General features: G+C 47.3%; 1 protein-coding gene across 3 annotated transcripts in view; it reads left to right on the top strand.

Annotated features, from left to right (window-relative positions):
- Nucleotides 1-26,013, top strand: part of MAD1L1 (mitotic arrest deficient 1 like 1) — a 307,430-nt gene that overhangs the window by 256,814 nt on the left and 24,603 nt on the right. The window contains exon 18 of one of the 3 annotated variants that reach the window (XM_015876933.2): nt 4,747-5,276. The exons of the other annotated variants lie outside the window; for them this stretch is intronic. Coding sequence (XP_015732419.1) covers nt 4,747-4,773 — 27 coding nt within the window. The 3' untranslated portion in view covers nt 4,774-5,276. Of the gene's footprint in view, nt 1-4,746; nt 5,277-26,013 lie in introns of those variants that run through there. 3 annotated transcript variants of the gene reach the window in all.

Below are 26,013 nucleotides of genomic sequence, written 5' to 3'. Positions count from 1 at the left end.
TGAATATTGTTCTACTTGTTACCACCTTAAAAAGCTAAATGTGTTTTTTCCTCTTTTTTTTAGTTTTTTGGCAAGTGGTTTTACGTGTTTTTATTTAGGATGCAATTTTTTCTTGTCTTTCTGATGTTGTTTTTTTTTTCCTTTCCCAACCAGCTCCTGCAGAAAAGGTGGTTAGGATTCAGGGGAATAGCTGACTCACATGGGCAGTTGCTGAGATGTTCCTGTATAATTGAGCCTTTGAAAGGGAATTTTCCTGTAGGCGCTGCAGGGAGAAATAGCTCTGCTGGTTCTGACACAGTCGCTGGGGATGTCGGTGGGGAGGAGATGTCCTTTAGCTGAGGAGATGGGGGGAAACTGGGGAGTTTCCCTGGTGCTGTAGTCAGTGGTTTGAATCCAGCCCGTGCAGATGGAGCTGAGAAGGCATTGCTTCCTGACCTCTTGCTCAGTGACTCACGTGAAAGCAGGTTGGGTTTAGTCCAGCTGTCTGCGGATAAGCTGTTTGCAGCAAGCAATCAGTGTATCTGGCATGGGCACACACACCCTGAGCAGCCAGCTGAGCGCAGGATGAGGATGCAATGATGTCAGCAAGAGCAGGCTGCAGTTCCCCAGGTCCTTGCTTTTGGCTCTGATCTACTGCCTTGGTGCACCAACTTCCTGGCTTCCAGCTGGTGCCAGGGACAAAAACTGGAGGGTTTGGAGTCTGTAGCATGGTACTGAGCCTGCTTCTGCTGCAAACTGAAATGAACATTCACAGTCTCATCATGTCTCTTTGGGTCGTGTCCCATCACCTCTGCAGGGCTGTGTGCTTCCATGCTGTGGCACCCACTGGAATGGCTCTGAGACACTTTGCCCTTCTAGAAGTATCAGAGTTGCTGTCTCCAGAGGCTGATATTTGACATGAGAGGAGCGGTGAGCTGTAGGTGTCACTCCCTGCTCTGGTTCTGCCAGCTCATGGGTGATGCTCCTTGGTTACGCAGCCATCAGCAGATGGGCACTGAGTTCAGCCTGATTAGTCCTATTCAATCAGCAAGGCTAAGGCGAAGTTGCTTCGTGTCTCATCCCATATGGTGGCTCCTGCTGTCGCTGTTCTTGCAGGAAAAGCTTTGTGCAGGCTCCTGGTCTTAAGTCCAGCCTGCATTCTTCTCATTGAGTAAAAGCCAGTGGTGGAAATGCTAGTGCTTATCAGGTGTGTGTTGCACCCAGTGAGTGACACAGGACATCTGGATCTTCAGACATGGAACATGGCACTGCTTCATCCCTATGGCTGCTCCCTTGTCACAGGGCAGGGACAGGATCGCAAGGGAGCCAGGCTGTGCCTCAGGACTGTGGGCAAAAAGGCAAAAATGAATGAAAATCATTTCAGAACAGATGCCTGAATGGTCACTTGGTAGTTGAGGAGGGAATGGGAGGACTTAACTGAGGCAATTTGGGTGACTCCAACTTGGTCATCGTGTCTTCTGTTGGAAAAGATTACTGGGATCTGTCTTATATATGTTGTTATTCTCCCCTCCATGATGTAAATTTATCCTTTTTTTTTTAATCCCAGCAACAGGCTGAGGATCTTGCTTGGTGAAATTGTCATATTCAGCCAGCTCTCAGGGAGGGCCAAAGTGCTTGGGGTTGGTGTATCCCACCCTACAGGGAGATCTCAATAAGGTGTGGCTGATCCCATGTTGTCTTAGGGTGCTTTGGCACATCAGAATGGGGGATGCTGTTCTGTGCTGCTTGAGAGCTCTAATTAATCACCTGTGGCAGTTCGGGCCTCCGGTTAGTTTGGCAATTCAGGAGGGTGTTAAGGGGCTGGCTCAGCCCAATGAAACAGTGCATGTCTGATCTGCTGAGGAGGAACTGCTGCAGATGGAGCTGCTTTTGTCTTCGTGGTTGTTGCCACATGCTCTTCCTGATCAATTGGATGAGATGGACATAGATCCAGTTCGTTTCTTCCCTTCCTCTGTGATTCCGGGCTTATTAGCCCTGACAGTTATTTATTTGTCCTTAGTTGTAGGCTGAGGCGGCTTTATGGAGAATGTGGGAAGCATGTCTTTTCTAATTAGACCACAGTCTGTTGTCTGTCTGCCTTATGGGCAGGACACAGCATGCTGTTGTGCAGTTGATGATAGCAGGAAGCCCTGGATGCAGGAGGTCACGCTGGGATTGTTTCTGAGAGGTTTTACAGCAGCAACGCACAGCATCGGCATTCCTGGGACTAAGCTGGAAACAAAAACCCGTCGTTCTTATTCTCCTCTAATTTCCCCCGGTGAAGCACTTAAATTATATAGAGGCACGATGTGGGGTGGTTGGATCTGAGAGCAAGGAGGAGATGGCAAGCTGGTGTTGCAGGAACCTTCTTGCATCTTGCCTGACAGCGACAGGCAGGACCTTGTGCCCAGCAGCTCCTGGTTCCTTGCTGGCAATAAAGGAGTGAAGTCTGTTCTTACTCCACTGGGGAAGCCGGGATGGAGAGGCGGTTACCAGCAGCATCTCACTGTCCTTCCTCCGAGTTTGACTGAGGACAGAGCACTCAGCTGTGCCTCTTCCATTGCCCCTGCTTTTAGCAGAGGGGGCTGTAACAAGCCGTGTTCGTTATCCTGAATCGCAGGGTTTGGTGACTCTTTAAATAGCAGCTTTCCTCTTTCTTCAGTCGCTGGCTCGATGCCCGGGGAAAATAGTGGGTTGAGACTATGAAGAAACAACTTTTCCTTTTTTTTTTCCTGCCACAGTGCTTTCAAACTGTATGTCTGTTTAGAAACATTAATCATTGGAACTGCTGGGTGAAAATCTGCTGCCTGTCTTTACTCGTACCTGTGCAAGCAGCCGACAGCATCGGGCTGTTCTTTCTGCTGGTGATTAAGAAGGAGAAGGGCTGAGCCTCCTACAGCTGACTCTATCTTTTTCTCAATTTGCTTTCCTATCACTTTAAGTTAGAGATGCTCTTAGCTATTCTGTTGCAAACTTGCCTTGTGCTGTGATCTTCTCCGAGGTTGCAGACTGCTCAGGGTTAGGCTGGGTTAGTGGAAAACTAAAGTAGAAGTTGGTCAGAAGGTTTTGTGTTTAAAAGCACCCTTGTCTTAATACAGCCACAGGCACAGCGTGCTGCAAGGAGGGGCTGTGTTGCCTAAGGGTCTGCCCTGCAGAGGAAGCATGGAACTACTTGCAGCTCTTGGTGTCTTGTGGTGCTTTTGTAAGAGTGAGAGTAATTGTTGACAAATATGAATGTAATTACATAGTAGCTACTGAAAGCCTTTCCCCCCAGATTTGACAAAATGCGGTTGGTATTTGCATCTCCCGTCCTGGAATCACTAAGTGGTGTTAACAGGGGCCGTGTGATTAATAGCGTGATGCTTCAAAGTGTTTTCTAGGCAATAAGTACCTAATCCAGTTTGATTCTTATAGGGAAAAGAGATCCCTCTGTATTACTTGTAGCGTTTTAATTTAGTAAATCCCTCAAGAATCTCTGAGAGGTAAAACAAATCCCATACACGCGATAGCTATGTTCTAAAATGGTGCCAGGTGCCAGCCAGCCTACCTGCACGTCCCAGATGCCAACCACGTGTGTTGCTCCCCAGTGTCCCCACATCCAGGTGTTCCTGCAGGTGATGAGAGGAGCATGGCCATGCAGGTGGGATGCTCCTTATGCCATGTGCGAGGCGGCTCGCTGGCTGTTCCAGCACCATCCATGCCCAGATGGTGGGAAGCTGCTGAGTGCACTGCGTTACCTGGGGCACCATGGAACACCTGGTTGTGACATCAGAAAGAGGGTTGCATGGGTGGTTGGGCTCACACAAACAGTTCTGACCGGTGCAGTGACTTGCTGCTGGATGAGCGTTCGCATAAACCGAATGGAGGAGAGGAGGTCGTGGCTGTAAGTTGTACTTGTGCTGTTCTTTGGTGCAGCTGGGGATGTTTCTCTTTCATTGGCCCAAATTCCTAAAGAGACAGCACACATGAGCAGTACAATGCATCTCCACTAAGTTTTGACTGCTCCGCGTGTCTGTTTTGGTGGTGTCTGTTTCCATGCCCTCAGAGTCCTGCGTTACCCACTGAGAAGCACTTCTCAGGGACAGGAGCAGATGGAGGGGTAGATCTCATCCCTTTCGATGGCGTTCCTTCAGCCACGTGCATTTGGCAGGAAGGCCTTCTGGGATAAGCTCTGCTTCCTGTCAGCTCCTACCACTGGGGGATCCCCCAGCCATGGCTGTGAGGTGCAGACCCTCCTCTCCCTCCTCCTTTCCAGCTCACAGCCTCTCTGTGCCGTGCTGTCCTCTGGCAGCCCAGGGGTGACCTCCTTTGGCTTTTCTTTCCTGCCTTGTTGTTGGCAAAGGAATTAAAAGCAGCAGGGTTTTGTCCCTTATTACTGGCTCTCTTTAAGCACTCAGCAGGTGCTGTGCAAGCACACCGCCGTCCCTCTCTCCATCTCCTCCGACTGGTTTTAGTTGTTGATAAGCTTTGTGTTAAAAACAACCCTGATGGTAAGTGACGGGCACCAAGGCAAATGTGGCAAGTCAGAGATTGGAAAGGCAACTCACTGAATAGAGAGAGCAGGTCTAAAAGAGCAGAAGGGAGCACAGAGTGAACATGTAGAGGAGGAAAAGAACAAAACAGTGGTGGCAGGAGCTGGGCAGAACAACCAGGATGAGTAACCAGCCAGACAGCGCAGTTCATGAGCATATCTGATTTGTTCCTCTCCTGAATGGTTTAACGGAGGCCCTCGATTTGAGAATAAACTTTCCTTTTGTTTTTCAACAGTTCAGTGCTCAGGAGAGCATCAAATAGCTTCGCTTTCAAATCAAAGGGAGATTGCAGTGGTTGTGTTGTCATCGTCCCCGTTCCGCCGCTGTGGTCTTTGCGAGGAGGAGGCGTCTTTGGGGAGCGGGTCCAGCCAGGCTCGTTGCTATGGCAAAGTCTCTGCTGATGCCTGCTCTCTGCCTGCAATTGCTATTCAGCAGCTGTTTCCAGTGGTCGTCTGGAGGAACTTGTACAAGTTATGGACGTGAAAATCCTTTCGTGTACGTTGACCTTCGCTGGGAGCTGAGCTTTGACAAGAGAGATGCATTAGTTTCTAAAGCCACCAGCAATTAGGTTGGTTTGAGTGTACTTGGCTGAAAGTTGAGGCTCTGGGGCCGGGAAAGGAAGGTGGAGGGAGAAGGAGCAACTTTAAAATCAATATTGCAAATGCAATGCAAAAGAGTGTAATTAGCATGTTTTGCAGGGCCTATTAATTCCTCTGAAATGCTGTTTATTAGGCAAAAGAACTTGGGAGCCCATCAGTGGATTAAACAGGTTCTGTAATGAAATGTAAATGGTGTAATTGGGCTTGTTCTGAAAGTATTTATTCTTCACCTGTGACCTGCTTGATTGCGGTTTGACAACACGAAGGAGTGTGCATCTCTTCGTTAATGACAGCTAATTCCCTGGAGCTAATGGAGTGGGACGCCCAGGCGCATGGCGCTGGGAACGGCAGGTCGTGCCTGGAGCTCTGCAGTGATTGGCACCAATCCGAGCACAATGTAACTTTAATTACAGTAATTCCGAATCCAAAGCAAGCATTTAGCTGCCGCAGAGAGGCTCTTCATTTTGCAAATAGATGCCATATAATGGGCTGACCTTTTATTAGACCAATATTGGGATGGGTGGGAAGGCTGTCCTCCCAGATACAGGTAGCTTTATTGGCTCCCATTAGCTCAGTGAAAAATCACAGAGGCGTGTTCTCGCTGCCAGGTTTGCCATATGGATTTCTTTCTATGTGCAGCATCGTGGAGGCAGGAGGGAAATGCGGTGCTGTGTGTTATTTAAATTCAGTCTTTGCATCAAGGCATGAAATTCATCTGCTGCTCCTCTGCCTTATGTGTGTGTGTGCTGCTGTCTGGGTGGGCCGCTGGGATTCTTTCTGTTGTTGTTTTTCCCTTTGTACAAATCTTCTTTATCCAAACTACGTAGTGCTAAAGATCTCCAGGCACGCAGGAAAGGTTGCGTTGCTCTCTTGGAGCAAGAAGCTCCAAGAATAAAAAGAACAACATCTGTTTTTTTTCTGGCCTTCTGGTATCCTGCATTGAGTGCTGCCACAGGTGCTGGGTGCACTCTCCCTTCCTAGGGTTGAGATGCACACATAGCTGTGTCTCCTTGCACTATACTAGAGAGGAGCTGCCAGAAAGGAGCCTGATGTCCTGGTGGGGGTGGGCAGCTCAGCACACACCAGTGGGGACCAGCAATCCCTCAGCTCTCTTACTGAATCCATTAAGCCTCCGACCTTACTTTCTGTTAGTTCAGTCTCTCTCTTAAGCAGCGCCCTTGTTAGAGTTGAAATGAACCCAAACAGGGAAGCTTTCATCCAAGTAATGTTCAGGTCTGTGTGTATGGATTTGGAGTAAGCCCCTGGAGAACTGCTGTGGGCTGTCGTCTTCCGTGTGTGTGGAGCAGAAACAATGCAATTTCTGTGAGCAATGCCTTTCTTTTCTGCTTCGTTATTCTTGCTCCACTCCCTCTTTCCATCCACAAGCTGTGAGGCAGAGAGGTGGGAGTGGAAGGTCACCAGTCTCTGTATCTGGAGCTGGGACACACTGCACAGAGCCCAGCTGAACAGCACAGAGAAAACGGCCTGACTGGTGGCACTGTGCCACCTGAACAAGTGGATGAGAACCATCGAGTGGGGAATACATGAAGGATGTTAGAGAGAATAAGAGACGAGGGGGTTTTGTTGCTGCAGTGGGGTGATGGCCAATGCAAGGCAGTTGTCTGAAAGCAGGCCAGCACTGAGATGAGAACAGTGGCAAATGGGAGGGAGCGTTGTGGTGGGGCCAGGCGTGTTGCTGCTTCCCAGCAGATGGCTTTCCATGCACCTTCCCTGATCCCAGCAGAAATAATACCTTCTCTGAATGCATTCCTGTTTGTGTACAGCAGTCTTTTTTTGCACTGGATTTGTGCATTGTCAGGAGCCATTGCTTGGCATGTGTTTGGGGAAGAGCCTCCTCCTGCACTGAGCAGGATCTGCTGGTGTTCATTGGGGTCCCATTCCCCTTTTCCTAAAGCATAAAAGATGCAGCTCTCAAGGGAATCTTGCTGGGAAGCGGTAGATGGTGAGACCACATTAGCATTGCACAAGAGATCTTCTCGCCAAAGAAAAGTAAATCTGACTGTGGTTAGAAAAATCGGAAACCTTAAGGTCTCTCTATGTCTTTTCCTCCATCTTTGTCAACATACCAATCTAGACCCTGATGATGATTCCTGTGGTCCCAGCCCCTTCTGCTCAGCCTGCTCCCAGCCAGCCTCTGCCAAAGCCTTCGGTTTGCAGAGTACTTGCAGTAATAGTTTTTAGCAGGCAGCCCTGGACCACAGGCAGTAATGAGGCAGATTGCATGCGGCCTGTAATGCCGACAATAAACCCAAAATAGAAATATTGTCTATCTCCTCTATAGAAGCCCAATTTTTGGAGTTATTTAATCTTGCAGCTTCCAGCTACGTGCTTCTGGCTGCTGGTAAAGCCCAATCTGGCTTTCTAAATTCAGGCACTTTTCTTTTTCAGCACATACAGAGATTGTATTTACCTGAACTATCCATATAAATGGTGAAGCATTCAGGCAACTGGTAGAGATGATGGAGTTACCTATGAGACTGTGATAAATGTTCCTTTTCCTGGTGACAGAGTAATCTCTCTGAGCATTGGTTTCAGCCACTCCAAGGCAGAGGGAAGGCAGGGAGCTGTGCTCTGACTTTGTATGGAGAACCTTGGGTCCAGAGGAACTCAATGTAACTCAGTGTTGCTGGTGTAGCTGGATGTCTCAGGGTAAGGAGGGGAGAGCTCTCTGAGTCTGTGTAGCTTCTTCACATTTCTGCCCTTCTGTGTCCCATTTCATACTCAAATAACCATTTTTTCCCCATATATTATGTGCACATAGAAAGCTGTATAGATTAGTGGTGGGGTCGCTGTTCCTGGGGGTGTTCCAGAACCGCAGAGATGTGGCACTGAGGGATGTTGTTTGGTGTTGTGGTGGGGATGGGTTGGGGTTGTGCTTGGTGATCTTAGAGGTCTTTCCCAACCTTGAGGATTCCTTTTCTTTCTTTTCCTATCATTATCTTATAAGCTTTTTGAGAAAGGGACTTGGCTTGTGTCCTGTCCCCATGAATACCAGCTGTATGTTGGGCACTAAACAAATAAGAAATAAGGGCTGTACCAGAAAGCTGTTTGCTGGGTTAACACTGCTGCTCTGCCTAAGCAGGGCTGCTGGTGGTCCGTGCTTGGGGCAAGCAGCAACTCCCATCCAGGAACAGGGAACTTTGATCTCTAAAGGGAGAGTTTATTCCCTCTTTGAGATAAAAAAAAGCCAGCGATGGACTGACAGCAGTAAAACACGGCCATTTGAGAGGATCCTCCGGCATTTTACTGAGATTACATCTCCGAAAGGAGCTGTTAAAAAGGAAGAAAAGACGGAGTGGCAGGTTATGTGACCACTGTGACTCATTAATAGAAGGAAATTTATGTCTGGAGTACTCGCACAACTGGTGTGCACCAACTCTTAGGAGCGGATTCCTTTTTTCTTCCAATGCTGTCATTGCCTGAAGGACTCTGTGGGGAAACACAGGTTCCCCTAGCAGCATCCTGTACTGCTCAGGCTCCAGCCTCAGCCCAGCGGTGCCACTGAGTGGACTCTGCACTGAGTGTCTGTGTGTCCTTAGCTGTGACAGCTGGTCACAGAAAGCAATCGCTCAGACACAGGCGTCTGGCAGCCTTTAATCTCACTGGGGTAGAGCTTTGGGGTTTTTTTTGGTCTTAGTGAAAGTATCAGAGCACCAAGGCATGGTTGCTGAGAGGTGATGAGGGAGATGCTTGTTTTATTGCATTTCGACCTCTGTTCCAATAAATCATATCCCAAACTGATGCGAAAAGTGATCTTTCTCCAGTGTTAGCAGTGCCAGAAAACAAGTCAATAGAGACCAAACCTTTCACCCAAAGGTCCCCAGGCCAGGTCTGGGTCCTTGCCAGAAGTGACAGGAAATCACTGACACTGGGCCATATTTTTTCTCTCCAGGAAGGGGTTCTGACCTCTATCTGGCTGCTGTTTAAGAGCAGGTATATGAATGAAACAGAAACCACCATGGCCCTGTGTCCTGCTCAGTGGTCTAGAGATCAATGTGCTAATTTTTGCTGTCTGAAAATAAGATTTGAGCCTGCCCTATCCACAGGACAGGCTGAGCCTGGCTGCCCTCCTACCTCAGCATCAGTCTGGGGAAAAATGAACCAAAAGATGGTCAAGAAAAGAGACAAATAGTAGAAACGGGTTGGTTTGTTCTGGTTCATTCTCTGGTGCTTGCAGTCAAGGTAACCCCAGCCTTTTGTCCCAGCTTTGCCTCATTCCCAGAAATTGGATCAGGAGAGACCGTATGAGGTCTTCATGACTCCCTCATCCTGATTGCTGCCTCCCAACTATTTTCTGCTAAAACCCACACATTAGTGCACGACACCATTAAATTACCCAGCACCTCTAGGTTTGTAGCTATAGTTTAGCATTTGCTACTTGGTGGATTCACAGGATTGTAGGGGTTGGAAGGGACCTCCAGAGATCATCAAATCCAACCCCCCTGCCAAAGCAGGTTCTCTACATCAGATCACATCCAGTGCCCACCCAGGTACCTACTGTGGCATCATGCTCACACACAACTGCTGTGCTGCTGTTTAACGCCAACAGAAGCATAAAGAAAGCTGCTGTTATCACTCAATTTAAAGCAAATTAAAATGCATCTGCAGCAACACTCCTGTTCGCAGAGAGGAGGCGATTAATGATGAATGAAGTCAACTAGTGGTTAGCATAAGTTAGAATGAGGTACTTTGTGAGAAGAAACGTTTCTGTGACTGTGAAGCAGTGCTGACATGGGAGGATTTGGTCTCAAGGCAACAGCACAGCTGTTCTCATCTTCTTTTCCCAGCACTGACTCACAGAAAGATGATACTGCTGGAGATCCCACAGGTAGCAGGGCAGCTTTGCCCTGGAGTTGTGTTGCTTGCTGCATGTTTGCGCCTACAGCAATGCTCGGAGGTCAGATCCATTCGCATCTGAAGCAGGCAGAAGCATGGCAGGGCTGAGCAGTTTGAGCAGGAGTGTTGCAAAACAGAGGACGTGCCAAGCCTGGATTTGGAGATTTTCAGGTAGGAGCTGTGTTCGTATAGCCAAGCAGTGCTGAGAACTGAAGTTTGACTGGTAGAGCAGAAAATCAGCTCTTGTTAAGAGCAGGATTTGAGGAACAGAGGGATCCCATGGGTGCGGAGGAGAGTTCCAGGCTGTAAGTCCTCCCACAGAGAACATGCAGCTAAAAGAGGGAGAGGAGAAAGCACTCTTCAAAGCATCTTGGCAAGAAGGAGAGTAAAGAGAAGCACATGTGCAGGAGAAGTGGGAGGAGAAGAGGGGAGCGATCCAGGAGCTCCCATCAGCTTTAGGAGAAGAAATGCTTGCAGGTAATTTGCCATGCAGGCAGGAGCAAAGCAGCCCTAGGAGGAGGAAACAGCTTTCTAAAGAGAAGAAGAAAACAAACAATTTTGATTGTTTGTAGTGTTGTTGTAGTAGTGTGCCTCTTTTGGGGGTCTTCCAGCAGCATCACGCGGCGTATCTGTCTTACCCTTATCCTTTTCTGCCTCCATTGAGAAAGTGTCAGTGATGTTTGAGAAGATGTACAAAGTGTGAAACCACCTTCCAACATCACCTCCTTTGTTACCTGTATCAGGAGAAGAGGAGGAAGGGATGGTAACATAGAGATGTGATGGACAGCATAAGGCATGTGGCACATGCATTTCTTTTCCATCACGTTGTCGTTTCAACCTGATTTTCTCACTGGACAAAGGAGAAGTTGGAACTTCTCACTGGACAGTCTCTCTTCCTCCTTCCTCACATCAAGTTCTAAACCACTCAGAGCCTAGCGAATGTCCTTATAATTAACTTAATAAAGGGTAGCTTAATAAGAAGCTTGATCACAGACTAAGTTCCTATATGGAAAGATGATTCTGGCTAGTGAGGAGCTCTTTAATCTATTGGACAAAAGCGTAACAAGATCAAATAGTGGAAGTAGAAACCAGGAAGGATTAGAAATAAGGAAATGCTTTTGTTACAACAGGGGTAATTAACCATCAGAACTATTTATCTCAGTACGTGGGGGATTCACTATCACTTTGAAGTGTCTAAATGAAGATGGGATATTCTTGTACAAGAAATGTTCTAAGTCAGCTTGCAATTATGAGCTTGATGCAGAATTTGCTCTGCTTAATTCACTAGCTTGTGCTTCTCATCAGTTTAGATTGGCTGATTCTTACAATTCTTTTGAGCTCCGCAATTTGTGAACCAATGAGAAATCAGAGGTGCTGATGAACAGAACACCTGATAGTGCAAATACTGGTAACAGCAAGTAGTGGAAGGCTGAAAAAGCCTCCTTTGAAGTAGGAAAGCGAAACGTATGGCAGCTTTTAGCAGCAATTAGATAATTCTGCTGAAAGGAAAACGGCCTTCCTGCGCTTCAGTAGTGGTCAGGCTGTAAATGTACCGTAGGTTAGAGGCAACTGAAGTTGTTATGGAGCCATCAGACTGGTCACACTATACTTGTACTGCCACAGGACTGAAAATGCAATGGCTTCCTTTGTCCCAACTTGTAGCTTTCCTATTTCAAGCTATTCCCAAACGCAATTAATCCATTCAACTCCATCCCTTCTTGTTATCATCGTTCATTTTATGGGTAAAGACAGTTGGGGTGGCGTGGAGATTGCACTGAAGCAATTAAGGAAAGAAGTTGTCAGAGCTGGGATTAACGCCCCGGGCTCCAGAGCACCATCTCATTTCAGAATTACTAACAGAGAACTGGGAAAAGTATGTCTTCCATTGGCGTGAATTTGATCTTCCTTTCTTAAATAGTACTAATGGCAGCAGGAGGGGGCTGGCAGCACATAGCAGCAAACAGGCTCCACTGGGAGAACCGCTGGGGAGCGCCCGAGGCTTCAGAGCTCGTTTGTGTCTCCGTCAGCCTGACCCTGCGGTGAGGATAATCAAGTTGAAAATTAAATCAAATTTCAGATGTTAAACCAGCCAATTAAAAAAAGCAATCACATCAAAACATGCATTTTTAAAAAGTTTTTGTTTACTCTGCAGTAATTAATTCATTGAGCAAGAAAACTTTCGTTGGTACAAAATACTTGTTAAATTGATGATGAGCGGTGGAAGGAGCAGAGATGCAGCTGCATGGGGCAGAGCAGCAGTTAACCAAAGTGTCACCTGAGGCTCCCCCAAGATCTGGCTGAATAAATGTTCTGGGGAGCATCTTCTTCCCACCAGGAGCAAACTGTGATGCATTTTCTTGCGACTGTAGGCACTCATTGCCATTTGTGGTCTGTCCATTAACCTGAAAAATGCCTCTCATCAAGAAACGTATCATCTTCTTGCTCTGATTTCCCTCGATGCCTCTGTTGAGAAGACTGAGTAGCTGGTGGGTTGGGTATTGGGCTCTTTGGAAGTTATCACTGTGTATGCTCTCAGCATCCTTTACTCTGGTTTCCTGCATGGCAGGGTTGTTGCTGTCTGTTTATGTGGTCTGTGGCCCGTTGCACAGTCTGGCATGTCTAGGTGGATGTTCTGCTCTCTGTTGAGATTCCTCATGGGATTTAATTGTTGAAACCTTTGTGTTTCTCAGTACGTAGGGATGCAGGTGTGCCTTTTCCTTTGTGTCTTACCACATGAAGTGAGGGCTGCAAAGCTTATCGTACTGGGAAGCTTCACAAAGCTGCTTGCTTCCTGCCATTACCTCCTCCTGCCCCTTCCCCTCCTTCTCCCATCACCCCCATTCACCTAAATTAAGTAAGTCAAGTCTGAAAGCAGCAGCCACAATCTGTTTTGGAGGTGTAAAATTAACCATAAAAGCCAACTCCTCTGTTCTGCAGTGCGGCAGCAAAACGTGGTGGGGGAGGTTGACATGTGGGCGTCCATCGTTCTGATGGACTCAAGGCTCTGTCTGGGGAATGACAAGTGTGATTTTTAAATGAGAAGTAATGAGGGGTTCAGCTGCTGGAGAAGACTCACAGAAAATACCAATCTTACATTCTGTGTGGAGCTGGAGAGGAACGTGAGCCCCGACAGGTAGAAAAGGGCAGAGATGGGCTTCAAATGAGAGGGAATGGCCTCAAGTTGTGCTGGAGGAGGTTCAGGTTGGATATTAGGAAGAATTTCTACTCTAAGTGAGTGGTAATGCGTTGGGACAGGCTGCCCGGGGAGGCGGTGCAGCCACCATTCCTGGAGGAGTTCCCAAGCCATGGATGTGGAATGCTTTGGGACATGGCTCAGTGGGTAGTAGTGGGCAGTAGGTGGACAGTTGGACTGGATGATCTTCCAGGTCTCTTCCAAGCTTGAAGATTCTGTGATCCCAGCCCAAGGCCAGGAATAGAGTAGGGGAGCAGATGGTTTTGTTGGCTCTGATTTGTGGATGGTTTGTGGATGTGGGGCTGGGAATGACACGGTGACTCTGACCAAAGCAAACCATGGGAAGCCGCTTGCTCACAGCTTGTGATTACTGGAGGAACTGGGTGCAGCCTAAGAGATGGGTTGGAATGTGCTATGGTGAATGTCTTAGGACTTAGAGTTTGCTCTCCATCATCCAGCAGCAATTCATTTGAGACATTTAGTGACTGGAATTCCTGATGTTCCCTCCCAACCCTGTTGTTGTTCAGGACCTGGAAGCAAACCACCACAAGTTTGCAGTTGCCTGAACTTTTCATTATTAATTAATCCCTTCTTTATTCACACAGCACTCCGTTTGCCTCAGACAGCGGATAATAAACACCGATCAAGCAGACAGCGATGATAAATTATCTATTTAATAATTAACAAATTAGTCCTAACAGATGGAACCAAAACAAATTTGTCTGTATGTGCACACAGCGCACGGCTCGCCTCCCCCTGTTTGTCACATGGGGATATCACCAGAGATGTGGGCACGTCTCTGCTGCTGTCGGGCTGGTTGCCCTCACCTGCCATGAGTTTATCTCTGGCTCTGCTATGGCTCCTTCTAAATCTGATATTCTCTGAGTGCTGGCAGTGAATGAGTGTCATGTAGAAGAGTGACAGAGGGGAACGGAGGGGAATCCCTGCTCTTTTGGTGTTAGGGCACAGCAGCCTCCCTGCAGAAGGATCAGCTGCCTGTTGTGATCTGTTATGTTGAATTAATAGAGATTACAGTCCCTCTAATTCTTCCCGCTATTATCTGGCGAAGAATAAAAAGTCAATGCACCGCTGAGTTAAATAAACATGAGGCACTACAGCATAGTATCCTGTGAGCTAACTGTGCATATATTATTCATTTCCAGTTATTATTCATGACCTTTCCCTCACACCGTCATGGCTCCATCACTTGTGAATTTATAAGTTCATTAATAATGAGTGAAAATTAATAATGCATTTTCATTTTATCCATCGGGGATATTTACAGCATTCATAATGCATTCAAATAACCGGTTTGAGGTGTAAAAATAAAGCGGTGGCTCTTCCGTGGGCCCTCACCTTTTTGATTTTGAAGAGTTACTATTTCTGTTAATAACCCTTCCTGCTTCCATTGCAGTGTGGCCGTGCTGCGTAATAGCCTGCCATCTGCCACCAGCGTGCTTAAAAAGGCTCGAATCAAAGCAAGAAATGTCACTATTGCGTGAGATTAGGAGAAAGATGATCCACAAATTAATCATTATTGGATGCGACGCCAAAATTAAGGGAGTGTGGGAAAGGTTTGAAGTTCAGCTGCTTCCTTCCCCCCTCCTGCACCAGTTGCGTTTGTCGTGTATTGAAGAGCACAGCGATGTGGAAATGGGAACATCTGATCCTCCCAGGCTCTGGGTGCACCATTACTTGCTTGGAAGGTGCACAGAGATTTATTCCAGAGGTTGCTTTTTGTTGTACACCTTGGACAGACACGCCATAGCAGGTCACAGTGTTGTGCTTTATTTTAATTGGAAGACGCCTACCTGGTTCCCTTTCTCATCTGGAGCAGTTTAATCCTGTAGTTCTTTAGAAGTTGAACTTTTGCAAGCTCTCCTTTCCTGGTTTTATTGTGGTTTGGTTTTTTTTTTTCCACTCAGGAGAAAAGCCCTGAGCGCTTTGTTTTATTGAAGGCAGCTTTCCCCTGGCTCTAGGAAACTGGTGGGAACTGGGAGGCACTGGAAGGTGGTCAGCTGCCATGGAGCCATAGCTGAGCACAGGCTCTTGCACCTCTATGGGAGTGAAGGAGAGGGAGCTGTGCTGGGCATGGCACAGCCAGAAGGCGGCCAAAGCTCCGTTTTTGACCTTGAATATAGCAAGATGATCCAGAGCACTGTGGGAGATGGTCTGTGGGTAGAGACACCAGAACCCGGATGTTGGGGGCACACCAATAGATGAGCAGTTAACATAACTAATCCAGTTTCAGTTCCGCTCCTTCCCTTCTCAAGTGTTCTGGTTATTCCTACTTTACTTTGTCAGAAGTACTTTGAGTTTCATTTCTCTGGTTTGATTTCCGCATTCACAGCCCAGTGGTGACACTCAACTGTAAATAAAACTCACCTTTTATCTGCTCCCTGTTGTAAGTGCAGGCTGCCTGCTTTTAAACAGCTGCAAGAATATTGAGTGTAATGAAGGTTCCACCTTCAAAGCAGGTATTTGATATTCACGCAGGACAGGAAAGGCTGCCTCTAGCCCCATGGAATTGGAAACACTTAATATACGAGTCAGTTGGATATCAGTAAGAATGTATATTATTTTCTCGCCCAACTAATAGGATATTTAAATAAAGCTGGAGCTGCTATGTCTGACTGAGCCGCTGCCCTTTGTGAGGGTTGCAGCTTCCCCAGATGGCAAAGGACTGAACTGTGGGTCTCCTACGTGCTCGCTAGGAAATGGCTGCAAAAGAGACGTGAAAGAGGGAGGAAGGGAGAAGGAGAAAGGCACAAGTGAGGGACAGCAAGTGAGCTCTTTGTATCGACTTTAATCAAAATGTAATGAGGAGAGTTAAAGCATAAAGCAGAGCAGGGATTTTGCTTGTGTCAGGCTGGAGGAGGGAGCCATTCATTTCACTCGGTCATTCTGAATTGCTTTCTAGAGCATTTACTCATCCATCTTCTCCAGCCAAACACTTCACTCTGCCTATCACCCTTCTTCCCGCTGGATTTAAATTATGAGTCCGAATTAAATTAAACATGTCTCTTTGTTTCTTGTTTGCACAGAACGGTTTTGCGCCATGCTTAAGTGGCCTAAGTTAGCCAGGAGTCTGTGCAGACACTTTTTCCTTTGGACAACGTTGTCAGAACAAGCCTGCTGGTGACTGATGTGATCTGGAGTCAGCGAGTGTGTACAGTGGATAAATGTGCCTGACGCTTTGTGATAGAGCTGGTAATTACATTTCACAGTGAGTGGTATTAATAGTGAAAGGAGGCTCCAGCATGCTGCATGAGAATTGGTAATAGGAGAGGCTGTAGGGAGAAGAGGAGAGTCATTTATTAACCTGACAAATTATGGAAAATTGGACTTTTCCTTCACATGCAGAGGGGCTCTTCTCAGTGCGATGCCCTTTGAGATATCTCAGGGTCTTTGGTGAGTGCTGGTGATACTGAAACCTCCTTTCTTTCTTTTTCACCATGCTGAGCTCCTATGGCTTCTCTCTTTGCCTTTGCTCAACATCTGTGGCATTTGTTTCTGCGTGGTTTTCTAAGCCATGCTGGATAGAGATGGTGCTGGGCTAAGGGATCGCCAACCTTGAGATGTGAAGACTCAAAGTTGTGGATTTTTGAACCTGTAGAAGAAAAGGTGGTGAATGCCTGCAGAGCACATGCAGTTGGGCTGGCATCAAGTGGTTGGCAGGGATGTGGGACAACAATCCTTCGTGCCCAGCGCTGTGCTGCGCCTCTGGGCTGCTCTCATTCCAGCCAGCAGCAGCAATAGAAGGGATGGGACCATTCCAGCTGGTCCATTAGTGCTCAGAAGGGATCTAACGTGCCTTCAAGCAAAGGTGATGCTGTTGCCTGTGCTGAAGCACAAAGCCTCCAGGCTGCTGCATGGCTGCTGGGTTGCACGGCTCTCTCCTGGGTTTCCTAAAAGGAAAAACCTGCCAGCTCTGTGAAGGAGGACAACAGAACGGTGGAAATGAGCCTGAGCTGGTGAGAGTTGCCAAGGTTTGAAGTTATTAGAAGTGCTCCAGAACCCAGAGTGATTTAACAGTGTGATTACTTCTTAATGTAATACTCACCAGATTTTTTATTAGATTCCCCCCCTCCCCTCCATTCTTCCCTTCTAAACGCTGTAGAACCTTGAAATAAACACCTGGAGCCGTTAGAGCATATCACTCAGTTTAATTAACTTCTAAATCATATGATGTCACCTGGATCCCTTTCTGCATTCTGCACTGAGCTGTGGAGACAGCAGTAGCTGCAGCTCTGTTCAGTTGCTGCCTTGGATAAAATCACTTTCTGGAGACTGCTGTGTCTTCCTCCTGCTTCCTCACCATCAGCATGGCTCTCATTCAAAGAGAGCAGGCTGTGAACAAGTGAGCCAGGGCCAAAGGGCTTGAAAATGTAGGTTCATGGGGTGGATATCAGGTGGGATCCTTCTGCCTTCAGGTCAGTGCTGCATCTCCCTGGCATCCAGAACAGCTCTGTACCATAAGGCGGTTTTATGCTCTTGGTTATGGGATGGTTGTGCCCAGCAGGTGACAGAGGGGCTGTGCATTAGGAAGGGAGGAAATGCATCCTATGGTGGTTAAAGCTGCTTGGCAGGGAAGCCCCTAATATTAATTGGTGCTGTTCTGTGATATGAGTTGCCTGTGTACTGATGCTCCTCCTATCCTGACAAAGCACCGGCTGTGCATTTTCCTCATGTTTGGGAGCTTCCAGAGGCAGTAAATACAGTAAATACATGTGGTAGCATCCATCCATATGGCTTTTTTTTTTTTTTTTTTTTTTTTTTGGCACTTAGAGCAGAATAATGAGGAAGAGGGGCTATAGAACACAGGATTGTCATCCCATTCCCTGCCCCAAGGAGGGAACAGTCCAAATGGTGTCTCACAGCTGATCTGTTTGCATTCAGCTGAGCCCGCCGTATGCACGCAAAGCTGAATCTTAAGTGGAGTCAAAAATTAACTGTTGGGGTTAATCCTTTAGAATAGTCAATATTCAAAAGAAAGAAAAAAAGAAAGAGTGCGGTTGTCAATACTGACGGAGGAGAGGAACAAAGGATTAGGAGGTGAAAAGATGAAGGCAGTGGGATTTACTGAGCGCTTCCGAGGCCAAATTCAAGGACGTGGTTCAGAGTTGCCTTTAAGATATTTGAGCCAACTGAGATGATAGGAGCTGGAGCTGGAAATATTGGCACAGGGCAATGGTGGGGTGTGGGAAGGGAGCTGCTCCGGCATAGCTGTGATACATGGCTGTGACAAGGAATGTGCATGGAGAGGGAAACAGAGAGGTCATCACTAGGCTTGAGCAGTGGGAAGGCATAACAACTGGGAGGAGGGAAGTGGGAAACTGTAAGGGTTAATAGTCCAGATACTCAGGAGTGAACAGACCTGCAGGTGAGAACTGGAGGGGTTGGGAAAGGCCACAGAAAAGGTCTTGTGTCTGATAACCTCTGAGGTGGAGATTAAATTCATTGGCCAAGCAACAATGTGGTTGTATCTGCTTCATCTTTATTTAAAGTCCTTCCTTTTGTGTAGGAGCCCTTCCCACTGCCTCAGCACTGCGAGTGAGCGGGGCTGGCAGCTCCGTGCTGCCTGCTGTGCTCCCGAGCCTCCTTTGATGGTACACTTTGCTCAGTCCGGGATGTTCCCTCCAACTCGGCTGATTTGCAGTGATTCTTGAGCTCTTTCTTTCTATTTTTTTCCCCCCCTTTTTTCCCCTGCACTGAATGTATATATTCACTGTGCCTCAGAAACGGGAAGCCTACATAATGAAAGTCAAACCAAAAGATTCCTGAGACCATTAGTGTGCACCGCCGGTGCCATCCTTGCATGAGCACATGGGATGGTCTCTGCAGGGCCCCTGGCAGTGTGAGGGGAGGTGAATTTGATGTCATTAATGCTCCCAAGGTTTCTCTGTGCTGGTCAAAGTGCAAGTTAAAAAGTGACTAAATTTCCAGAAAATAGAGAAGGAAGTGGGGCTGGGACTTGGCATGCACTTGGCATGAGCTGCATACCTGTGATGCAGAGGCATGCAGTCAGCTCTGAGCAAGGCAGGAGCCAGTAAGTTGGCTTGCTGTATTTTGATCGCTGTCCTTTGCAGCTTTTCTGACCAAGTTTTGTGCCTTTTTCCCTCTCTGTAAGAGATGGGAGTGAGCTGCAGTGGCTGTTGTGCAGTGCTGAGCCTCCCCTGGCATCGGTGCTTTGTTTTGCAGGGGGAAGATGAGGTGTAGTGTGGGTCGAGCAGCAGCAGGAGCTCCTGGTGTGTAATCAGTGGAGGGGGGGCACAGGGAATGAGAGCACAGCACAGGGAGAGCATTGAGCCCGTGTTTAATGGGAAGGGCAGAGAGGCACAGGGCCAGGAAGGGGGAGGAAGGTGATGAGAAAGCCAAGGCCTGGCAAGAAACTGCAGGATAATGAGACATAGGTGAGAGCAAAACGATAAGTCAGCAGAGCTGGACGACGTGGTAATGTCCGGCTTTTCAATTCCAGGCAGGTACTGCTGCGTTTGCAGCTGTGACTTCTTGGGAGCAGGAGGCACACGCCTGTGAATGTGAAAACAGAGCGAGGGGATGGGGAGAGGAAGAGGAGGGGGGAGATGGGGAAGGACTTGTGTTCAGTGCCCCAGCTTCTAGCACAGAAGGTGCATGTGGGAGCAGGATGTGTGCAGCCAGAGCCAGGCAGCAGCAAAGGGAACATGTGCTGCTTCATCTCTTCTTGCTTGGCAGCCCAGGGCTGCTGGAGCGCTGTTCTGCCCCTCTCCGGGCCGTGTTGTGTTGGTGTGAAGCAAACTTGGGGAACCTGGTGCAATTCCCTGCTGTTTCCAAGCTTGCTGTTTGGCAGTGTTACAGGCTCTCTGGGTGGGTTATGGATGGGCCTGTAATAGACCTGTACATACAGAGCCAAATATTAATAGCCTCTTGAGAAAGGAGCTGAGTCAGATAAGTGCACCTACTGCAAGGCTGCTGGAGCAAGAGCGGGATGGAAAGGCTGTGTATTTTCATTTCAGGTTCAGGAGTCACCTGCCCCTGCAACTTCAATCTGCTGATAACAGCCTCGTTAGGTGCAGGTAAATACAAATGGCACAGAATGTTTTCGCTGGGATCTGTAGGTTTTCGTTAACCTCACTGGTGCTGCAGGCAGTGACTGTATCAGCAGGGAGCTGGCTGCAGACTGGGTTGGCTCCATGCAGCTGTGCATCCTGCATACCTGCACACTGCAATCGTACAGGTTTGGGTATATGTTCAAGAATACCTGCTTGTGCCAGAGCTAGCACTGCAGGGATGTACAAATGTGAAACGTCTGTCCATTGAGTGATGCCTGGCTCCCTGCACTAATCCCTCCCCATCACTCCCGCTCCTGTTCCAAACGCTCCAGCCTTGGCACACAGATGCCACTGTAAAAAGAAAAGTTGCTTTGCTTAACATATTTTGCTTCATCTATCCCTCCGGCTTCCCTCCCCCTAAAATAATGTTGACTGTTCGGGTCTCAGAATAGGCAAGCTTGCTGTTTCAGGCAGATTTAAAATCTTCCCCTCTGTGCCATGCGGTTGGAAGCAGAAATTCATTCTGCTGGGGAAGGAAGATGCATTGCTTTCCCACAGCCCCCAAACTTGCATCTAGCCAGGGAAGTCTTAAATTCAAGGCAGTGCCATTCGGTGGCATATTTATCTACAGAAACTCAACTTGCTGTTATTTTTGAAGGTCTCTGTTTGGACTTAAGCTGGCAAGGGGAACTTGGTGTGGGAAGCAGAGAGTTTATACCTATATATTGGCAAGCGTAGAGTTTATGTATATATGTCCGGTGTGACTGGTTGTTCAATACTTTCTTATCACGGTCAGCACAGTGAGATCTGTGAATTCAGGAACAAGTAAAAAGCACCATTGTTTAGTCTGAGATTTTCTGTCTCCCGATGCTGGGAGGGCAGAATCTCCTGTATTGTCTTTTTTTTTGTTGGAACAAGCTGTTTAATATTAACGCTGATTACCCAATTGCTCATTTCAGGAAGAGCAATAGCAACTTTCAGAGCTTTAGGGACTAAATTTCCTTCTAGATTTATGGGCAGCAGCCCAGATCTCTTCAGCACGGTTTCTTTCCATCATCTGTATTTTTCCAGAGAATGCTTTAAAGACATACGAGTCTATTCGCACTGGTTGTTGGCGTTACCCATCCTTGCTGTCTCTGTATTAAATATAACAGGGCGTTACGATGTTTTTAAGGTTTCTGTAGCAAATGAAATCAGTCAGGAAACGATTCCTAAGGCGCAGGAGGGGAGGCAGACGTGTTTGGTGCTGTTGCCTGTGAACCTGCAGCATCTAGGGGGTGATAGTGGATAAGGTAAGGGAGAGTTTTGTGGAGAGCATTCAGGGAAAGAAAAAGAGAGGAAGCTCTGCTTTCCCAAGGTGTTTCCTGGGGAGGATCTACTGCAAATTGCTGAGAGACGATATCTTACTGGTTCTGAGCCCTAAATGAGTTTTATTTAACTTCGAGTCCATGCGTGGAGCCTACGCTGCTCAAGTCACTCCCCCATGTAGTGCAGGCATCCCTGGTTACAGCGAGCTCCATGCATGAGTTGACTCTGCATTTTGAGAGGCTATCATAGTGTCTCATTAAAGCCTTAATGCATGGAGAAATTGCTAAACCCTGATGGATTTTCGACAGGCAGCCCCTTGGGAAGGAAGAGAAGTGTCACAAAGTGCTTTGTCAACAGGGGCCGTGTGGCTGGCAGTTCCCGTGTTGTACATCATTTCCTACCAGTGCATGCCCACTCTCCTCCTGATAGGATGAGAGATGTATGAATCAATCATGCTGTCTGCTCCGTGTCCTATAAATTAGAGAAAGATGCAGCTGGTTTGCCTTTTGGGTTTCTGTGGTCTTTAATTGCCTCTCCATTATATCATCTAGTGTCCCTTTCTCCAGCCTCTTTTCATATCCATCTTTGAGGAGTGATGAGCAGTCGAGTGTGATGTGCCCCGAAGGTGACTGTCAAAACACACTGAATTATGCAGTGGTCCGGTATTCCCTTTTTTCTCTTTTGAGTATTGCTGTACAAATAGCTGTGCTGTGGGATGGGGAGCTCAGGGATGCTGCTGTAGTTAGGTAGGAAACTTTGGATTTTGCAAGAATTCAAGTGTAAACCCAGGCTGGTCTTTCTGTACAGTGAGGCCTCACATATTGCTGATGTAATCCCGGGATTCCGTGGATTGCCGCACTTGTCCCACTGTGAACTCTGCTTTATTCTATACTCCTACAGTTGTTTTTTTTTAGTTCCAAATGACGGACTTAATTGGCCTCTTGACTGCCAGATATTTTTGTGTAATGACATTTTCCGAGGGATTAATCTGATTTTTTTCCCTCTTCAAATTAAGGTCTGTGGAAGTAACGTTGTGCCGACACAGTTCCCATCCCTCCCTGTCTATCACTCCCATGATGCTGTGGTTATAGAAACCTTTTCTCCCCGAAGGCAAAACATGAAGAGATGCACATAGGCTGCTCCGACATTATCTTTGATAGCTGTGCTTGGTTTGGAGGCAGCTCACAGAGCCAGGTAGCTCCATCCAGCTGTCTCCATCCCCAGCACGGGCAGCGTTTGGCCAAGCCAAGCTCCCTTCTGTCTGAGTCCCCTGCCTGGGCAGCGCTTGGTGTGTTGGGGGCTGCCAACCTTCTGAGGGGCAACCAGCCAGCAGCAAGGGTTGGGAATGGGTGGGCTTTAAGGTCCCTTCCAGCCGCAGCCATTGTGTGCTCCTATGATTCTGTGATCCTGGCCCAGGTGCTATTAAAGCCTGATGCAGCTGAAGCATTTAATTGATGTGTTTTACAGTCTTAAACCTCAAGTACAGCCTGGGGGGAGTTGGAATGCTTTTTAGGCTTCTTGAAGTAATCCAGGATTTTATATAATAAGAATAATAGTAATACTACTTATTATTTCTTATCGAGGACCTACATGTAATCATTGATGTTTGCCTTTGCCACCCGCCTAATGTGCATTTTGCTGATGCACAACTTCTGGTTGGTACTGTTGCATAAATAAAATAAGCCCTTTTTAATTTCAAACTCCTTGAGAAACATATACGTGCAAAAATGTAAAGCTTACTCACAGAAAAAAGGGCAAAATCAGCAGGAAAAGAGGGAGATTATTTTCAACAGTGTCCTTTTAATTAGAGCGGTAATTAATTCTTTTCCCTGACACGCACGTACAGATTACTCTTAAAATATTCCTACTTGAAATAAAATGACTTAAAGCTACATGCCAGAGGGGCAGATCATAAATCTAAGGGAAAAAAGAATTGAGGACTGAGTATATTTTGAGCACTCCTTTTGAATCAGAAGTGGCCACTGGAAAGCACACCATAAAATGTAACTGCAAGGTGAACAGAACACTCCCAATGCATGCCAAGCCCTGTGCAACAGCACTGAGAGCAGACAGAGGCTCTGTGCAGGCACAGGGGGCTGACGGAGTGGAAAATGGAGATGATAGATTTTGCACCAGCCATGCTCTTTTCCAGAGGATGATGTGCTTTCTGCTGTTGGGTTGCATTGAGTTTCCCTAACATTTTTTTGGGCATTATGGAAGGGCACTGAAGGGTGAGTCTTGTTTGGGAAATGGCTGTGGAAGCTGCAGAGCTGGGTTGGGTGGCCCAGCACGACCTGCTGAGCTGGTGGGCTGAGTGCCTGTCTGTGTATGAGGGCTGACCAGGTAGGGAGCAGGGACAGGTGATGCTGTGGGGAAAGGAGCCCTGATGGTTCAGAGCTTCAGTTGTGATGGAGAAAAAAAGATGGCAAGGCATGAAGGGCTGGACAAAGGCTGAAAATGAAGAGAGGAGAAAAAGGGGATTGGCTTTGAAAGAATCCCAACATCCATTACTTGTATAATTGTGTTACTAAATTATCACACAGTTCTCCTTACACCTCGCAGAGCAGGAAGCCCTGTGTATTGCTGCATGCCAAGCCCCACCACTGCTTGCTCCCCACTGGCATTGCCACAAGCCTGCACCTGCACTTGGCTCTCCATCTCTCAGGGCTGTGGGAGGCAGGTGAGATGCATTCAGCACAGCAGGGAGGCATCCCACAGCTTCCCTTAATTATATTTATGAAATTGCATCTGTGGAGAAGACAAACCTGGAGGGCCTGGAGCTTCCCCAAGGGGCTGATCCTGCACACAGGTAGGGCTGGCCCTGCGGGAGTAACTGCAGGGAGAATTGCCTTGCTGAGTTGTGCTGCCCAAGTGGGGTTTGACTTCTTATGGCAGTGATTAAATCTACTCATTTAGGGACATAAAAGGAGTTGGCTCTCTAATTGCACATACAGATGTTTTCAGGCATAAAGCAAAATGATGCAGGGAGGCTGTTGCTGCTCTGTATGAGGAGGCCAGCACCAAAAAGAGGAACTAAAAGGACAGAAGGAGAAAAAAAAAGAAATCTATGGAGCTTTTCTTTACCTTGAAAGGAAATAATACTGGAATGGTCAAATGGTTATGAAAGCAGAGGTGGAGAGAAAACAGAAAATGTGGCTGTGGGTGGATAGAGTTCATGTTGCTGCATTATTTCACTGCTCCCTACTAGGCTCCAGGCCACGCAACCACAGTCAGCAATTCTGCCACGAGGGCCTCATCAGCCCAATCTCCAGTGGCGTTAATTAAGAGAATAGAGTTGCCTCCTTTTCCTTTTTGACGAAGGGATTGGCACGCACCACTTTATTCGGTTTCTTTCTCCAGAGATCAGCAAGCCAGGAAAGTACTATTTCCTTCTTCACTGCTAATTAAGGTGGGTCCGAAACACCTTTCTGAACTCTGTGAGCCTTTCAATTTGCAAAGGGTTTTGTAGCTCAGATGAGCTTCAGGCTGAAAATGTGTTTCACCATGAGCTGGGGACCCACAAAACCTTTGATTAGAGAAGAAAGGTCTGGTTCAGCCAAGTTCTGTCTAGAGCTACAAAGGAGAATGCTTCTGCCCACTAGAATGGTCTAAAAATTACCTCTTTTTGGCCTTGAAGGGATCCGGAGTCTCATTGAGGTGAAGGCAGAGAGCCCATGGTGTAGTAGTGGGCCACAGCAATGCTTCCCAAGAGCACCACACCAAATCTGCTGCTTACTCTCTTTCCCCATCTCTCATTGTCCCTCTTGGTCGCAGTGAAGTCCCATGTGTCAGTGGATCCATTAGAGGTGTAAACCTTCTGGCTGCTCACTGAGCCATGGGGCCCCATCTCCTTTTAAGAAGGAAAATGAACAACTTACTCCCCTCTTCTGTTCTTCTGTGACCTCACTCAGCTGAAAGTTCCATGGGTCAAAAGCAGCATTTTCTCTGCTTGTTGGACATCTCTGCAAACAAAACTGAGCTGAGTGGGAAGTGCTGTGGACCATGTGGCAGGTTTCCAGGCTCATTGGGATTTGGCCTTCACCTCCATCCAGCCAAGTGTATCCTGTCCTCCTTCAGTGCCACATTTCAGCTGTAAGTTGCCATGTGTCTCACACAGGACTGTATTTTATGCTATGGCACTCCATAAGTATCTTGCTTCTTTTGCTTAACACTTTCCAGCTCCTTGCCTTTGTTGAGCACTTTGAGCTGAATCTGGTCTAGAGACGTTGTGTCTGTAAAGGGAACCACAGCACATGTTGTGTTGGGGAGGGAAGTGGTTAAATGTCTCCATTTCAGCTTGAAGCAGTGATTTTTTTGGGTCTTCTCTGTCGTTGTTTCAGGGCACATCCAAGTTTCCAGGACAGCTGAAGGTGATAGAGATGGCACCTTAATTGAAAGGGGTCAGAGTGTTGCATGGTTTTCCTGCATTAATATTCTGTGCATATTCTTTTTTTAAACCCAAAGGCTCTGTCCAGTGTTCTTTGTTGGCCTTCAGAAAGTGAACTCCTGGTAAA

Source organism: Coturnix japonica, chromosome 14 (assembly GCF_001577835.2).
Source record: "Coturnix japonica isolate 7356 chromosome 14, Coturnix japonica 2.1, whole genome shotgun sequence".
NCBI lineage: Eukaryota > Metazoa > Chordata > Aves > Galliformes > Phasianidae > Coturnix > Coturnix japonica.
Note: the sequence above shows the minus strand (reverse complement) of the source record. Positions and strands in the feature narration are given on the sequence as shown.